Raw genomic sequence first — 15,369 nt, forward strand, 5'->3', positions numbered from 1 at the left:
CTTCAGCAGCCCAGGGTTCGCCGGTTCGGATCCTGGGTGCGGACATGACACCACTGGGCAAGCCAGGCTGTGGTAGGCATCCCACATATAAAGTAGAGGAAGATGGGCATGGATGTTAGCTCAGGACCAGTCTTCCTGAGCAAAAAGAGGAGGATGGGAGCAGATGTTAGCTCAGGGCTAATCTTCCTCAAAAAAAAAAGGTGATCAGCCATTAATATCTTATCCTACGGTACAATTCTAGTCAGTTCAGTTCCGAGATGCACAGACTGATTAATCAAAGATGAATATAAATAGACTAATCAAGCCCTAAGCCATCCAAGGCTCTAAAGCAACTAATGAAGCTGCCATGCACTTGGTTACTGCCAGGCAGCCAGGGCTAGGGCAGAGGGTGGGGGTGGGAAAGACAATCAGACAAACACCACTGCTCTTCTTCTGACCACGCTAGAACCTCTTTCAGCACATCAGGGCATACAATAATTTCCTGAAGTCACATGTGGAAGCTGGGCAGACTTCAAACCAGTGCCCAGCTGTCCACTCAAATTCTAAAGCTTCTCAAATCACCAACCCACTAGACTATAAATTTATGAGGACAGGAATTGTGTCAGTCCCCTTGAAAACTAGGTCCCTAATACCTAGTTCACTGTCTGGTGCATGTTAAGTACTCAAGAAATATTTGTTGACTGCACATGTAAGTGTACTTCTGCCAAGAGCAATGTTCCTGGAGAAGACGCTATTTTAGAGTCTTCCCAATACAAATGACTCCCTCCTTTACCCACCAAAAGAACTAAAAGGGATGGCCAGGCCATGTTTAACATGAATAGCTATCCCCCTTTCCCTGAACAATCAGCTTAAGATCACATAAAAGGGATAAGGTACAAGGTACAAAGTGACTAGTCAGTCACAATTACATCCACAATCCTTATTTCCTTGGAGAAGAATACTTATTCTAACATTCTCCAGGAAGTTATGACTCATATGGTCTCAAATTAATCTCTGCCTTGCAAAAGCCAATTCATCCAGAGAGAAACAACTATATAAACAGAACTGCTTCAGTTATAAAAAAGAAGGAAATTCTGTCATTTGCAACAACGTGGATGGACCCTGAGGACATTATGCTAATTGAATAAGTCACACAAAGAAAGATAAATAATAATGAACTCACTTATATGTGGAATCTTAAAAAGCCAAATTCATAGAAACAGAATAGAATAGTGGTTGCTAACGGGCTGGGTGGTGAGGGAAAAGGGGAAATGTTCGTCAAAGGCTTTAAACTTCTAGTTTTAAGATGAATAAGTTCTGGGGATCTAATAGATAGCATAGTGACTAGAGTTAACAATACTGTTTTATATACTTGAAGGTTGCTAAGAAAGTAGATCTTAAATGTTCTCACCATACACACACACAAATTGTAATTAATTATGTTAGGTAATTGGATGTGTTAAGCAACCTTATCGTGGTAATCATTACATAATATATACATGTATCAAATCATGACATTGTACACCTTAAACTTACACAATGTTATGTGTCAATTATGTCTCAGCAAAACTGGGGGAAAAAAGAAAACAATATGTAATAGTAGAGGGAGGAAGGGAAGCAGGGAGGAAGGACTCCTTTACTGAAACTGAAGTTGATAGGGATGAAACCCAGATGTAACAGTCCACTAGTTCCCAAAGGCAGCTAAGGCACGTCAGAGTCCCTCATAGAATGCCAAGAATATGGTGGAAAAGGCACTCTGACTCAACATCCTCTTTGATTCCGTACACAAGAAATAACATTGCAGAGAGACAAATTCAAACAAGTGCTGGAAGAGAAGTAGATCACAAGCTCTCTGTACCAGTGCTTTCAAACTTTTTTGACCATGACTTACAGACAGAAACACAGTTTACACTGCAACCCAGAACATAAACGTGTTTCCAACTGAAACAAAAGTTTCCCAAAACAATACTTATCCTTATTATGTGTGATGCACAGATACCTTCTCTTTTATTCCTTTTTTTCCTCCCTTAATGCCCAAAGCTTGTACCAAAAAGCAAGGAAGTGCTCAAAGGGGTCATATCAAAGGAACAAAGGAATTAATTTGAAGGAGCTCTCACTGGCCAAACTTGGAATGATATGACGACCAAAAATAATCATAAATGTAATTAATTGTAAAACATTGAATAAATAAAAATTCACAAGCCCCAAAAAAGGGGGAAAATCTCTAATTTGCCACCATTTGTGGTCTTTATTAACAGTACTCCTTACTCTGAAAACTGGCCATCAAGGGGAAAGAATTAAGCATTTTCCTTGCCTTTTTAAGGAGAAACGATGGTCCATCCTCCAGTTTATGAAGGAAAGATATTCTTTACAGAGAATGCCAGCTAATAAATGTAGAAAAAATGACAGAATTAGAAAATCATCATTCTGCAACCCCCAGTGAAATAAACGATTCTGGCAAAAATTCATCAGTAGATGATCACTGGGTAAAAGAATATTAGAGAGCAGGATATTCACAAGGTGCCAAATTATAACTTCACAGATTACTTACTAATTGCAAAGAGAAAAATAAATTTACTTTAAAATGAGGAGATAGGGCAATATACACCAGAAGCAAGTAATCTTAACATCACCAATAGTGGGACAAGCTCACAGTATATGCCTCCTGTGGTGATATAATATGAAGTACACGGTATCACCTATGAAGTAGTCATGCCAAAAACGTTTAACCTGAATTGAATTAAGCCTTTAATTCTAACTTCTAGAATACAAAAAATATATGGGATAGAGGAACAAATTAAATGACACCACAAGGACACAGACAAACCCAGAATGTAAAAGATTCTAAAGATAAATGGCCTGATCTCTTCAAAAAGTCAATGCCAAGAGGGGAAAAAAAAGGGTGGAGAAAACTGTATTAGATTTTAAAAGTCAAAAGAGATGTAACTACCTAATGAAATGAGAATTTTGCTTGAATTTTGGTTTATAAAACCAGTTACGTTATAAAAGGCAGTCAGCGGACAAGTGGAAAAACTTTAATATGGACTGGATATTAGCTAGTATTAGTAAATCATTAAGTTTCTTAGGTGCGGTAACGGTACTGTGATTATATAGGACAATGTCCTTATTTAGAATGCATGCTGAAGTATTCCAGGGTGAATCGTCAATGTGTCTGCAACTTATTTTCAAATGGCTTATAAAAAAAATAATACACATATATATGGACAAAGCAAATAAGACTAAATGTTAATAATTCTGACTCAAGTGTGGGATATGAGTGGTCACTGTGGTATTATTTCAATTTTTGGTATGTTTGAAATTTTTCAGAATAAAAAATCGAGGAAAAAAACGCTGTGTGACCCTTTCAAATGATACCACAATCCACTCATGGAATGTAACCTGCAGTCTGAAAGATACCACTCTATCCCAGATAGGGCAATGATAATAATATCTTAGCTCTCACTTTATTATCAATTTGGAGCCAGTTTTCTTAAACCTGTTGTTTGTCCAAAGAGAAGAATGAACCTTCATAAAAAAGCTCATGCGGAATGAATGAGGCTTTCTTATTCTGCAACCCCCATCAAGAGTTTCCCAAGTTTTCTGTTTTTTTCTGCCAATTAATAACTCATTTTACTTGAAAAGGAAGAACAATCAGTGGAAAAATTCCTGCCAGTGGCAGGGAAATTTCTTTTGTCCCTCTACTTTTAGAGGATTTTTCCCAATTCAGGGCCCATCACAGACAACATTGAAGTCCTTTTGATTCTTTTCCTCCCCAATTAATGTCCCCACTACCCTCAGCCTCCAGTTCCCAAGCTGCTTTCCAGGACACCTGGAAGCAAGCTGCATGGCTGACTGCAGAAAAACCCTTGCTCCCACACTACATCTGGCTCTGCCTTTCCACCAAATCAAACGCCAATTTACTGCCCTCTGATGTACAGTCTATCAGGCTACTTCCTGGATGCCCCCACTTCACACTGGGCCAGAAACCCAAGGCAATAATGTGAGTTCCACAAACGGGCAAGTAATCGCTCAATAGGCGTAGAACAAGGAAAGGTCAGTTGTGATGTGTGCACATGTGTCAGCCCTTCACAACTCAACCTACAGTGGTAACAGCGGTAACAGAAGGCTGGTATTACAGAAGAGGCATGCAATCACAAGCCAGCCAACAGGCAGCCAGGAGTGCTTGTCCATCTAAGTCCTTCAGGATTTCCAAAGACCAAAATAAAGAAACACAGGCCTCAAAACTGGTAAGGAGCATCTTAACTCCAGGTTTCCAGAAGGAAACCTGAGAGCTTAAGGTAGTCACTGCTCTCCATCTATCACCTTTTCTTAATGAGGTGATCTGAGCTGAAATGATCTAATCTCCATTTTGCTCTATACCCGGCTCTATCTTCTAAAGGGTGCCAGGAGAAAGACAAATGCACTTACCCTTTTCATAAACATAGCCAATATTACTTCAGAAACTGGGACAACCAATTAAGCATCTATGAGCACACAGAGGTGGTTAGAAGGGGCAAGGCTAAGAAATAACCCTTTACTCCCTCCCCTAATCAAAACCGCACATTGAATTTCAAACATTTGGCTTCTTCTGAAACCCTCTTGGCACTACCCTGAGTTTGAGTGGGCGGAAAAGAAGAAAGGGACTTTGCCTTCTTCCTTGTTAAAAACAAAGCAGCAGCTGGCTTTCCCTCTTTCTACTCATCTGACTGCTGTCATGGCAAGTTGGGCACATACCCAGAGAGTAATTTCAGGCCTCAAGAGATGGCTGTGCTAAAGAGGACAATGGCAATGAGAGCAATATCAGAAACTTTGACACCCATCTCAGACCACATTGCCCCCTAACCCAGACTAGAAAGAAAGTAGGTTCCTTTGCCTTTCCTTTTGAGAGCCAAGCTATTAAGAATGCCCCTTTTTTCACAACCCCCTTTCAGATACATATAGTGGAAATGTGCCAGCAGACTACTTCTGATGGCTAAGTGTATCTGAGTATTAAGGAGAGAAAAAGGGAGGGCTGGAGGCATAAGAAGCCAGACTTTGTACAGCTGCTTCTTCTCAAGAAAGTCTTCAGGGAGCCAGCCCCACGGTCTAGTGGTTAAGTTTGGCACACTCCACTTTGGCAGCCCAGGTTCAATTCCCAGGTATGGACCAACATCACTTGCCAGCAGCCATGCTGTGGTGGTGAACCACATACAAAATAGAGAAAGATTGGCGATAGATGTTAGCTCAGGGCGAATCTTCCTCAGCAAAAAAGAAAGAAAGAAAGTCTTCATTTTCTAATCTCGAGGACAAACAAGTGTTTGGAAGAACTTCTTGGTTAGAAGTCTCAAGTGAAGAGGGCTCAGATCATTTGGGGAAGGTCCCACTAAAAAGAAATGACAAAGTAAAGTCATCAAAATACAGGCCTCTTGGAGCGACCTTATTTATATGAATATTCCCTGAGGAGAAAAATATCACAGTACCTTTACTTTCTCCAACTGTGCTGAAACACCCACAAGTCTGAGGCCACTCAAGCTACCATGATTCTAAGGTACCAAAGTCAGTCTTATTCAAATTCAAGCCACATCCTAATGTGTTGCTCAACAATCTCCAAACTAATATAGTGTCATATTTTATTATAGAACAAGAAAGTCAAAAAAGACCAAGAAATAGATATTTGCATAAGTGTGCCCAACCTTGCCTCTTCCAACACTCAGCCCATTACGTGAATCTGTCTGCCAAATTTTATCATACCTGGTTCTTTAGTGTCTACTTAGTCAGGCTTTGAACAATTTATAAGATCAATTCCAAGTAGGAAAAAGCTAATGACTCATTCAACTTTCTTCTCATGCTGATTAATAGTGATATATTGCTTACTCTACTACTCCCTGAACTACAGGCCCCTATAGAAATAACGAAAGTATGCATTCAACCAGTATGGGAGAAGCTAACTGTAGGCAATTTTTTTTTTTCCAAATAATGTACCCTTACTCAATATTTTTCCTGACAGTGACTACTAAAATCTCTTGCCCCTACACCTCCCCATCTTCCAACTGCAACAGATTAAACTTGAGATATGAGGTATCCTTAAACACTTTTGCTTCTACCTAGAAGGCTGTTTCTAAGAGGCCTAGGCCAGATAGGTGTTAAGTCATAGTTTCTCCCAGGTTGGCTTCCAGATTCTGTTTAAATGTTCTCTACAAACCTCTGGAGGTTACATGGATTCAAACCTCCTAACTCAGACTCTGAATTCACAAAGCTTGAGACAGACAGGACCCCACAGGTGTGTTTGTCCAGGATAAACTATATTTAAATAAACTCCTGATACATCCACTTTCTTCAGGCACCTGCTTCTCCTCCTTAAACTCAAGCCCCCCATATCCTGCGTCCAGGTAAGCTCGGTAAAGAAATATCCTATCCCTCAGAGTTACTGTATGCAACCCACCAATCTCTTTGAGAATATCTGAACTCTGGCCCAATCAGCTTTACATGAGAAAGCCAAATAAGCAAATGTATAAGCTATAATTTTTGTTTATTTCTTTGCTTGTTTTTAGCAAGGGAAAGAGTGGGAATAAGAAAAAATGACAACAGGTTGCTCTCATTCACCATCATCCATTCTATGCCTGATAGGGAAACATATAGCACAGAGTAGAGGCCACAAAGGTTAGCCTTGGAATAGTCAGCTAGACCCGCCAGTCTTATAAAACCAGTGGCTAGGAGGGCAGTAAGTTTGAGTGTTTGTTTATGATTATAGCCCCAATGCCTAAGTGCCTAAACAAAACGCTTAGCACACAGCAGATATTCAACAAGTATTGGTTAGAAGCAATTTAATAAGCCAGGCCCAGAAGGAATCCAAATCTTGGGGAATCCCAGAAAGAAAAGGTTCAAGAAGCTAGAAGAGATCCATAGTTAATACAGGTGCTTACACTGGGCCTCAAGACCACCTTAGTCTTACGCTGAATACCCCCAATCCTGACAGGTCCTCAGAATTACAAGATCCTGGGGTTAAATTTCCAAAGGCAAACTTACTACCGCCCCCACCCGCCCCCCCCAGACACACACACACACACACACACACACACATATCACTAAGGAGTCTTCTCAAGCCCTGGCCATGAAGGCTTGGAAGTCATTAAGAGGTGGTCCCTTAAGAGAAGATTCTGGTTATGATACTTTTAGACTGTTCCTCTCTCTCTGCTTGAAACCAAAAATTTTCTGGAAAAGAATCTCTTTATTAATGTTCTAAGGTTAAAGACCAATGACAAAGGCAACCTAAATCTGGAGGCAAATGACCACAGCTAAACACCACAAATCACAACTGACTATAGCCCTTTCCATGAAGCTATACTGGATGAAGGGTACTAAGTCTTGCAAGAACTTGTCTAGTCTGGGAACAAAAAGATCATAGATCACAGACCATGTCAACCAGAAGGATTCTTCTAAACTATCCACTTTCTTCAGACCTAAAATTAAGAGCAGTATCAAATATCCTGATATTTCACTTTCTCTTCTATCCCCCTATCCTAGGCCACAGATCTCACCACAAGGTCTAGCTGTGAAATCGAACATAACTCCAATATGCAAAAGCCCCCACAAGATCTCTAGAAGGATAAAAGGAAACACCTCTTTGGAGTCTAAGCCCATGGCAGGGCTTGGGCAGATGTAAGGAAGAGGAAGTCGTCCTTCTGCCCCTAATGCCAGGACACCCCAGCCCTGCAGGCAGTACAGAGTTAACTACCCACCCGCTTTGAGAAGCACAAAGGTACATCACTGCAACATGCCTAACATTTACATTGCCTCTCTCTGCTCATTAAACAGGTTTTGGTTAAATAATGAACAAACTGTATTACAGACTCCGATGAGAATTCCAAAATTATAAATCAACTGGGAAAGCCCAAAGGGGCAGACAGACAGGGAGGGGGGAGAAGGATAATATTGACTAATATAAAGGGCGCAGCTTGACAGTGGATATTCCTGCCACACCTGATCAAACACACTCCATGGGGGGAGGGGAAACAGAGCAAGAGAGGGGAGATGGGACAAGACAGCCTGAAATTTGCATCCGGAAAAGATTAAAACGGATTCTTTGGGGATAGAGAAAATACATAATATATATTACTATAAATGCAAAACTGTACTAAAAGCTAACTCAAATGTCAAAGATTACAGCTTGAATAAATTTAAATATAAAAGCCATGTGCTTCCTTGAGTTAATGAGAGAGACATAAAAGGACAAACTGGGCCAGAAGGCTGAACAGAGTCTTATGCTGCCTTTGCTGGGCAATGGGTTCAAAGCATAGCAGTGACTACAGTCAGAGGCTTCCCTCCACAGCTCTGAGCCCTGAGAAAGAAGTGGCGAATTCCATCACTTTTCCAGCCTACATTCTGTTTTTAAAAATTAAAATATAATTTACATGCTATAAAATTTACCCATGTAAAGTAGACAATTCAATGGTTTTTTAGTATATTCACAAAGTTGTACAACTATCACCACTATCTAACTCCAGAATATCTTCATCACTCCAAAAAGAAACCCTGCATCCATTAGTAGTCACTCCCTATACCCCTTCCCAGCCTCTGGCAACCATACGTCTGCCTTAATTCCTTCAGAATGACCTCCTTGGGGCCAGCCCCACGGACAAGTGGTTAAGTTGGTGCTCCGCTTCAGTGGCCCGGGGTTTCACTAGTTCCGATCCTGGGCGTGGACATGGCACCACTCATCAGGCCATGCTGAGCGGCGTCCCACATGCCACAACTAGAAGAACCCACAACTAAAATATACAACTATGTACTGGGGGGTTTTGGGGAGAAAAAGCAGAGGAAAAAAAAATAGAATGACCTCCTTCCTAAAAGGATTCCTAAGAGGATTTAAACACCAAATAAGGAGCAGCAGTCAAGTCTCACTGGTGGTGAGCTAAGGCTTCAGCCAAAGTAGCAATATGCAAACTTTGCTCTTGGGCACCCTGCATCTTCCAAGTGCAACCCTCTCTTAAGATTTGATATTAGAATATTCTATTACTTTAAATGCTACAGAGCATGCAGGCATTATGCAATTTTGACAAATACTGACTGCAAACGTGGTCCAGAGACACATATCTGTGAGAATAACCAGTATACACTTAACCAACCTCACTAGAGACAACAGACTTATTCCCTTTGTAATATTCAGATAATACTCCTGGAGAAGTAGGTGGTGCTTCAAAGAGCCTCTGTTCACAGAAAAGAAAAAAAATCATTTTGGTTTACTGACAATGCCCAATGAAAGTGGTGATGGTCCAGTGAACATTTCCAACAGTGCTATTCTTAACCAACCAAGCCAGCAGATAGTTTAGAAAAATGCAAATAGAAAGCCTTTGTAAAAAGAGACCAAGTCCAAGTCAGTTTCATGAGCTAAACTGAGTGGAGGTCCTATAATTCCTGCCATACCTCCTCCAATCTAAGTGGTACACCATTCCCAGTGATATAGCATGGGGAGTCCCTTCAGTTTCTCTCTCCAAGTTCAAAACCCTTTCCCAGCCTCCTACCATTAACAGGCTTCCAAGAAAGCAGTCCTCCTGACACTGCCAATCAGAAAAATCTGTTTGTTTCAGTAAAAGAAACAAGGAATTGGTCATGGATTGCAGAGTCCAGGACCACAGGGGCAGCTGACCCATAAACCTGCTCCTGGAAGCCAGCACTGTGTAGGGGGTCAGAACCAATCAAAAGACCATGAAATGCTCTATTTTGGGTCCACTCCATCATTTTCTCAGGCAGGTAATATGCTAAAACCCAAGAATTATGGGGCAACCTTGGCAGACACCATTTCAACATCCACCACAGCTGTTGGCCCCGGGAAAATACCACCACTTTCCTCCACGCTCCAGAAGAAAGCTCAGCAACACCCAGCTATGTTCCTAGTACCACTGACAGCTCTGGCTCCTCAGCACATTCTGGTTTTATTAGTTTCAAGCAGCAGATAATCTGGAGTCCTAACCCAAGGATGTAAGAAAATTAGGCAGCAGACTCAACTTTGGTAGTTTTTACGTGGTCTAGAGACCTCAAGTCCTGGATTGTACCACTCACCACACATACGATCTCTGAGCTGAAGTTTCAGGATATGTCAGGATGGGGAAAATAAGTGTGGGATATAGACTGGATGGCAAGCAGGAAATGTGGCTCTGTCAGGATAGCAGCACCACTTCAGCAAGTCAAGATCTGCAGAGTGCCTAAAAGACTTATAAGGCTACTCCAGTCTGATCTCAGCCATTTTAGGGTGTTCCCAATCACTTACAACAATAATCCCTCACTGTGTATAAACTGTTTGCCAAATGCTTCCAAATATATTCACTTGTTTAATCCTCTTAACATCTCTTAGAAAGATAGTACTCTGAACTCTGGCCCACCAAAAAGAATTGTAAACATCTACTCACTACATTTTCTTTCTAATTGAGATATAAGCTTTATCTGTAAAGCAAAAAGAAAAAAAACATCTGTGCAAGCTGCCAACTTTCTAATGCAGCCAAGTCACTGACAGTGCAGGCCATAAAGCAAGAACATGCCACCTAGGTGCAGCATTAGCCCTGCAAACTAGCTAACAACCACAACCAAGTCCTCTATACTTGACTCTTCTTGGCTAATATTTGCAACACTTCTCAATTGAGTGAAATCTGCTCCTTTAAAGAAAACATTTAGGGAACCTTTAGATAACTTCAGCCCATGATTAGGAAAGGAAAAAGGAATTTTTCTCCAGATATTCTCCTATATTTCTCATGAAAGGGGGAAATTTATTTGTTTGTTTATTGTTTATTTAATTTGCAGAGGCCTAAAAACTATTTCAATTGTGGTCTTAAATATGTTACTAGCTAAAAGCATTCCAGGACATACATTGCAAAAGCCCTTTACAGTCAACAGAGGAACACAGCTCTGCAGCTTTCCCCTTCAGTCTGTATCTCCCCCTTGAAAAACCCAAAGGTGTTGAGACTTGCCTTCTCCCTTGACACGTCTATATACAGAAGATGAAGCACTTCCTGTGTACATTCTCCTCTAATTGTACGAAGAGAAGCAATGCAGAACAGAGCATTAAACCAGGCATCAGAGGCCAGAATTCTAGTTTTGAGTCCACCTCCTAGGATCAGTGCAAACTCAGCTAAATCACTTAAAATGTCTCTGGGCTTAAACTATATTCATAAAAAGGAAACAATATGCGCCAAGTCTCCCTCACAGGGTTGTATAAAAGTTCAGTAAGGTAATAAATGTGAAAGTGGCTTTGAAACTTCTAAACATATGAATACTACATAACGTTATTATGATTAGAAAAACAGGAGAGAAAAAAAGGGACAAGAGATTCTAGGAATGCATGAAGACTGATAGCTCTTCATTAGAGAGCTAAGGCTCTAAAAGCGACAATGACTTTCTATAAGAGAAGGGTTTTGTTGCAAGTACTAAAAACTCCATTTGTGCCACCAACTTCCTACCTCATGGCATGCATGAGGTAGACAAAGAAAGTAGTTAAAACAAAACCAAAAATAACTTACTCAAAAGACGAAGGAAGCTTATAATTGTATGAATGCTAATTACCCATTAAAGCAGGACACCCTACTGGGAACTCAGGGAAAAGGCTCAGCAATATAGTACACCAGGGGCAAACTACAACCATGGGCCAAAGGTGGCTTGCAGTCTGTTTTTTTAAAGAAAATTTTATTTCTTGCTCATTCATTTAAGCATTATTTGTGTCTATTCATTAAGCATTATCTCTGTCTGCTTTTGAGCTAGTAGTTGCACAGTTGCTATGGCCTGCAAAACCTAAAATATTTACTATACAGGCCTCTACAGAAAAAGTTTGTCCATCCCTGTAACAAATCAAACACATGTTGTTTTACAGGATAAGTAATCCTTCCTATATGTAGGGACTTACCTGTTATATTATTTAAAACTTCCTTTAGATGACTGAAACTATGCAGCAGAGGATCCCGTTCTTCATCCTGTAACATATGGGTTTAAAAAAAGTCATTATTGGGTCAAAGAGGAAAAAGGAAATAAAGAACAGATCAAGGACTCTTTCTCTGAATCCAACCAGAAAATCCTGTAAATTTTCCTTCTGAGGAAAAGAAAATTAGCCATCGTTTGTTTTTCCAATTCCTTTATCTCTTAATTCACAGAGGTCCTCTGGGCTTACTAAAACAGTAAATCCTAAAGTACTAACCTACACCATGGCCATAGCATTCAAGATACCACAGATTGCCAGGTCCTTTATATGTGCTGTAGTCTGAAGGTCTGTGTCCTCTTAAAAATTATACGTTGAAATTTTAATGCCCAATGTGATGGTATTAGGAGGTGGGGCCTTTAGAAGGTGAGTGATTAGGTCATGAGGGCAGACTCCTCAAGAATGGAAATAACGCCCTTATAAAAGGAACCCAAGAGAGCTCCCTTTCCCCTTCGGCCATGTGAGGATACAATGAGAAGTCTGAGACCCAGAAAAGGGCCCTCACCTGACCATGCTGGCATCCTGATCTCAGACCTCCAGCCTCCAGAATTCTGAGAAGTAAATTTCTGTTGTTTATAAGCCACTCAGCCTGTGGTATTTTGTTATAGCATCCCAAACAGACTAAGACATCTCTATTATTCTATCTCTTCTCCTTCTTCGTACTCATTATATAATCACACATAGTCATTTCAAAGACATTCCTGACTCCACTCTCACTTCTAAAACAATCCACTTTTATAAACGAACATGACAAATTTCCAAACACCAAGTTGGAAATGTCTAAACTTGTTTTTACAATTGTGCCAAAAGCTGTTTTATACAACTACAAAAAATATCCTTGAACATACATATGCAACAAAGAAAGCCAGCTTTATGACAGGTAAGTTTCTTACCCATCTGACTGGCAAGATACGGCTTGCTCCATATATGGAAGTTTGCTGAACTCCCAAGGAGTACCATCACCAAGCCATACTCCATGTATCAATAACTAAACTAAACTAATTTAATTTGATAGCTAATGACTGCCCGAGGGAATTAGAAGATAAGGAATCTTTCTGACATTTTTAGGTATATTAAAGAAGTCCCAAGTACTAGCTTAAGCTTTTTACAAAAATAGCTAGAAGAAGAATAGTATCATCTTTTGGGTCCCAGAGGAAAAAAGGCAGCCCATAAATTTGATGCTAGTTGGAATAAACCAGAAGGGTCCCCGATTACAAGAACAACTCTGAATTCCTACTATTTTTATTATTACTGGGAAATTGATTACTGTTTTAACCATGCATCAGATCCCCTACAACAATTCGGTGACCAAGCTATCTGCCCATTCCCCACTTACCAGTGGAGTATGGGTGCTCCATCGTGCATTTCGTTTGATGGCCCCAACCACAATGTTAATCTCTCCTTGAATGATGTAAATACTCTTATCCACCATCCTGGCAAACCTACCAAAAAAGTTAAGAGAAAAGTCTAGTTAATATTTGGTTACCCAGAGCATACTCATGCTTAAATCAGTAGCCGGTAAGATTAGAACTATGATTTAACTTTTTAGTACCAAGATTTCCCATCTATAATACAAGATGGGATGAAGTCCATCTCATATTATGAATCCAACCACCTGGCTCTCCTAGAGTCTCTGGAAGTTCAAGACACAACTCAAAAAGCATCAATCCAAACAGCATGGTACTGGTACAAAAACAGATGCACAGATCAATGGAACAGAATTGAAAGCCCAGAAATAACACCACACATCTATGGACAGCTAATCTTCAACAAAGGAGCTGAGGGCATACAATGGAGAAAAGAAAGTCTTTTCAACAAATGGTGCTGGGAAAACTGGAAAGCCACATGTAAACGAATGAAAATTGACCATTCTTTTTCACCATTCACCAAAATAAACTCAAAATGGATCAAAGACCTAAAGCTGAGACCTGAAACCATAAGCCTTCTAGAAGAAAATGCAGGCAGTACACTCTTTGACATCAGTATTAAAAGGATCTTTTCGGACACCATGTCTTCTCAGACAAGGGAAACAATAGAGAGAATAAACAAATGGGACTTCATCAGGCTAAAGAGCTTCTTCAAGGCAAAGGAAAACAGGATTGAAACAAAAAAACAACCCACTAACTGGGAAAAAATATTTGCAAGTAATACATCCGACAAAGGCTTAATATCCATAATAGATAAAGAACTCACCCAACTCAACAACAAAAAATTAAACAACCCGATCAAAAAATGGGCAGGAAACATGAACAGACATTTCTCCAAAGAAGATACACGGATGGCAAATAGACACATGAAAAGATGTTCATCATCGCTGATCATCAGGGAAATGCAAATCAAAACTACACTAAGATATCACCTTACACCCATTAGAAAGACAAAAATAACTAAAACAAATTGTAACAAATGTTGGAGAGGTTGTGGAGAAAAAGGAACCCTCATACACTGCTGGTGGGAATGCAAACTGGTGCAGCCACTATGGAAAACAGTGTGGAGATTCCTCAAAAAATTAAAAACAGAAATACCATAGGACCCAGCTATCCCACTACTGGGTATCTATCCAAAGAACTTGAAGTCAGCAATTCCAAAAGTCCCATGCACCCCAATGTTCATTGCAGCATTATTTACAATAGCCAAGATGTGGAAGCAACCTAAGTGCCCATCAACAGATGATTGGATAAAAAAGATGTGGTATATATATACAATGGAATACTACTCAGCTGTAAAAAAGAAAAGAATCATCCCATTTGCAACAACATGGATGGACCTTGAGGGAATTATGTTAAGTGAAATAAGCCAGGTAGAGAAGGACAGTCTCTGTATGACTCCACTCACATGGGGAATTTAAACATGTGGACAAAGAGAACAGATTAGTGGCTACCAGGGGAAAGCGGGGGTGGGGGGTGGGCACAAAGGGTGAAGGGGTGCACCTACAACACGACTGACAGACAATAATGTATAACTGAAATTTCACAAGATTGTAACCTATCAACTCAATGAAAAATTTTTTTAAAAAAGCATCAATCCAGAAAATTTCTCAAAAGCACCTCAATAATCTCTAGCAAGTACATCAAATTCTTCAAATCAACTATCCCCAAAATCTCTCCAATGAAACCTTCAGGTATGCAGATGTCTGTTGCTGGTTTGTTAAACATATATTTCAGATCTTTCCTTTGTTCTTTTCTATCCACTCAATAAAGTAATAATGAAGGTTCAAGTTAAGAGAAAAGAACAAAGACTGTTAGAAAAATAGCCTTGGTTTGGAACCACAGTTATAATGTCACCTTATAGACTGCATCCATTCTGCCAAGTCCCCTCCAGAAAACTGGACAGTAGCACAGTGACACAACCTTTGAAAAGTTCTAAAAATAATAATAAGCAGACTGAAAGGCAGACTCTTTAAAGCTGTTTCTATATGAATATCTGAAGTGAAGCTGAAACACTATTTTAGT

The 15,369-nt window shown here is 40.0% G+C and overlaps 1 protein-coding gene across 50 annotated transcripts in view; it reads right to left on the bottom strand.

Moving 5' to 3' along the window:
* GBF1 (golgi brefeldin A resistant guanine nucleotide exchange factor 1) overlaps positions 1 to 15,369 on the bottom strand; it is a 126,553-nt gene that overhangs the window by 86,371 nt on the left and 24,813 nt on the right. For all 50 annotated transcript variants that reach the window (XR_011421557.1, XR_011421555.1, XM_070221986.1 and 47 more), the window contains 2 exons: positions 13,254 to 13,359; positions 11,849 to 11,915 (listed from right to left, as the gene is read on the bottom strand). Coding sequence is in view for 48 of the 50 variants with exons in the window: in XM_070221986.1 (XP_070078087.1) it covers positions 11,849 to 11,915; positions 13,254 to 13,359 (173 nt within the window). In the remaining 2 variants the exon portion in view is untranslated. The remainder of the gene's footprint in view (positions 1 to 11,848; positions 11,916 to 13,253; positions 13,360 to 15,369) is intronic.

Source organism: Equus caballus, chromosome 1, assembly GCF_041296265.1.
Source record: "Equus caballus isolate H_3958 breed thoroughbred chromosome 1, TB-T2T, whole genome shotgun sequence".
Classification (NCBI taxonomy): domain Eukaryota; kingdom Metazoa; phylum Chordata; class Mammalia; order Perissodactyla; family Equidae; genus Equus; species Equus caballus.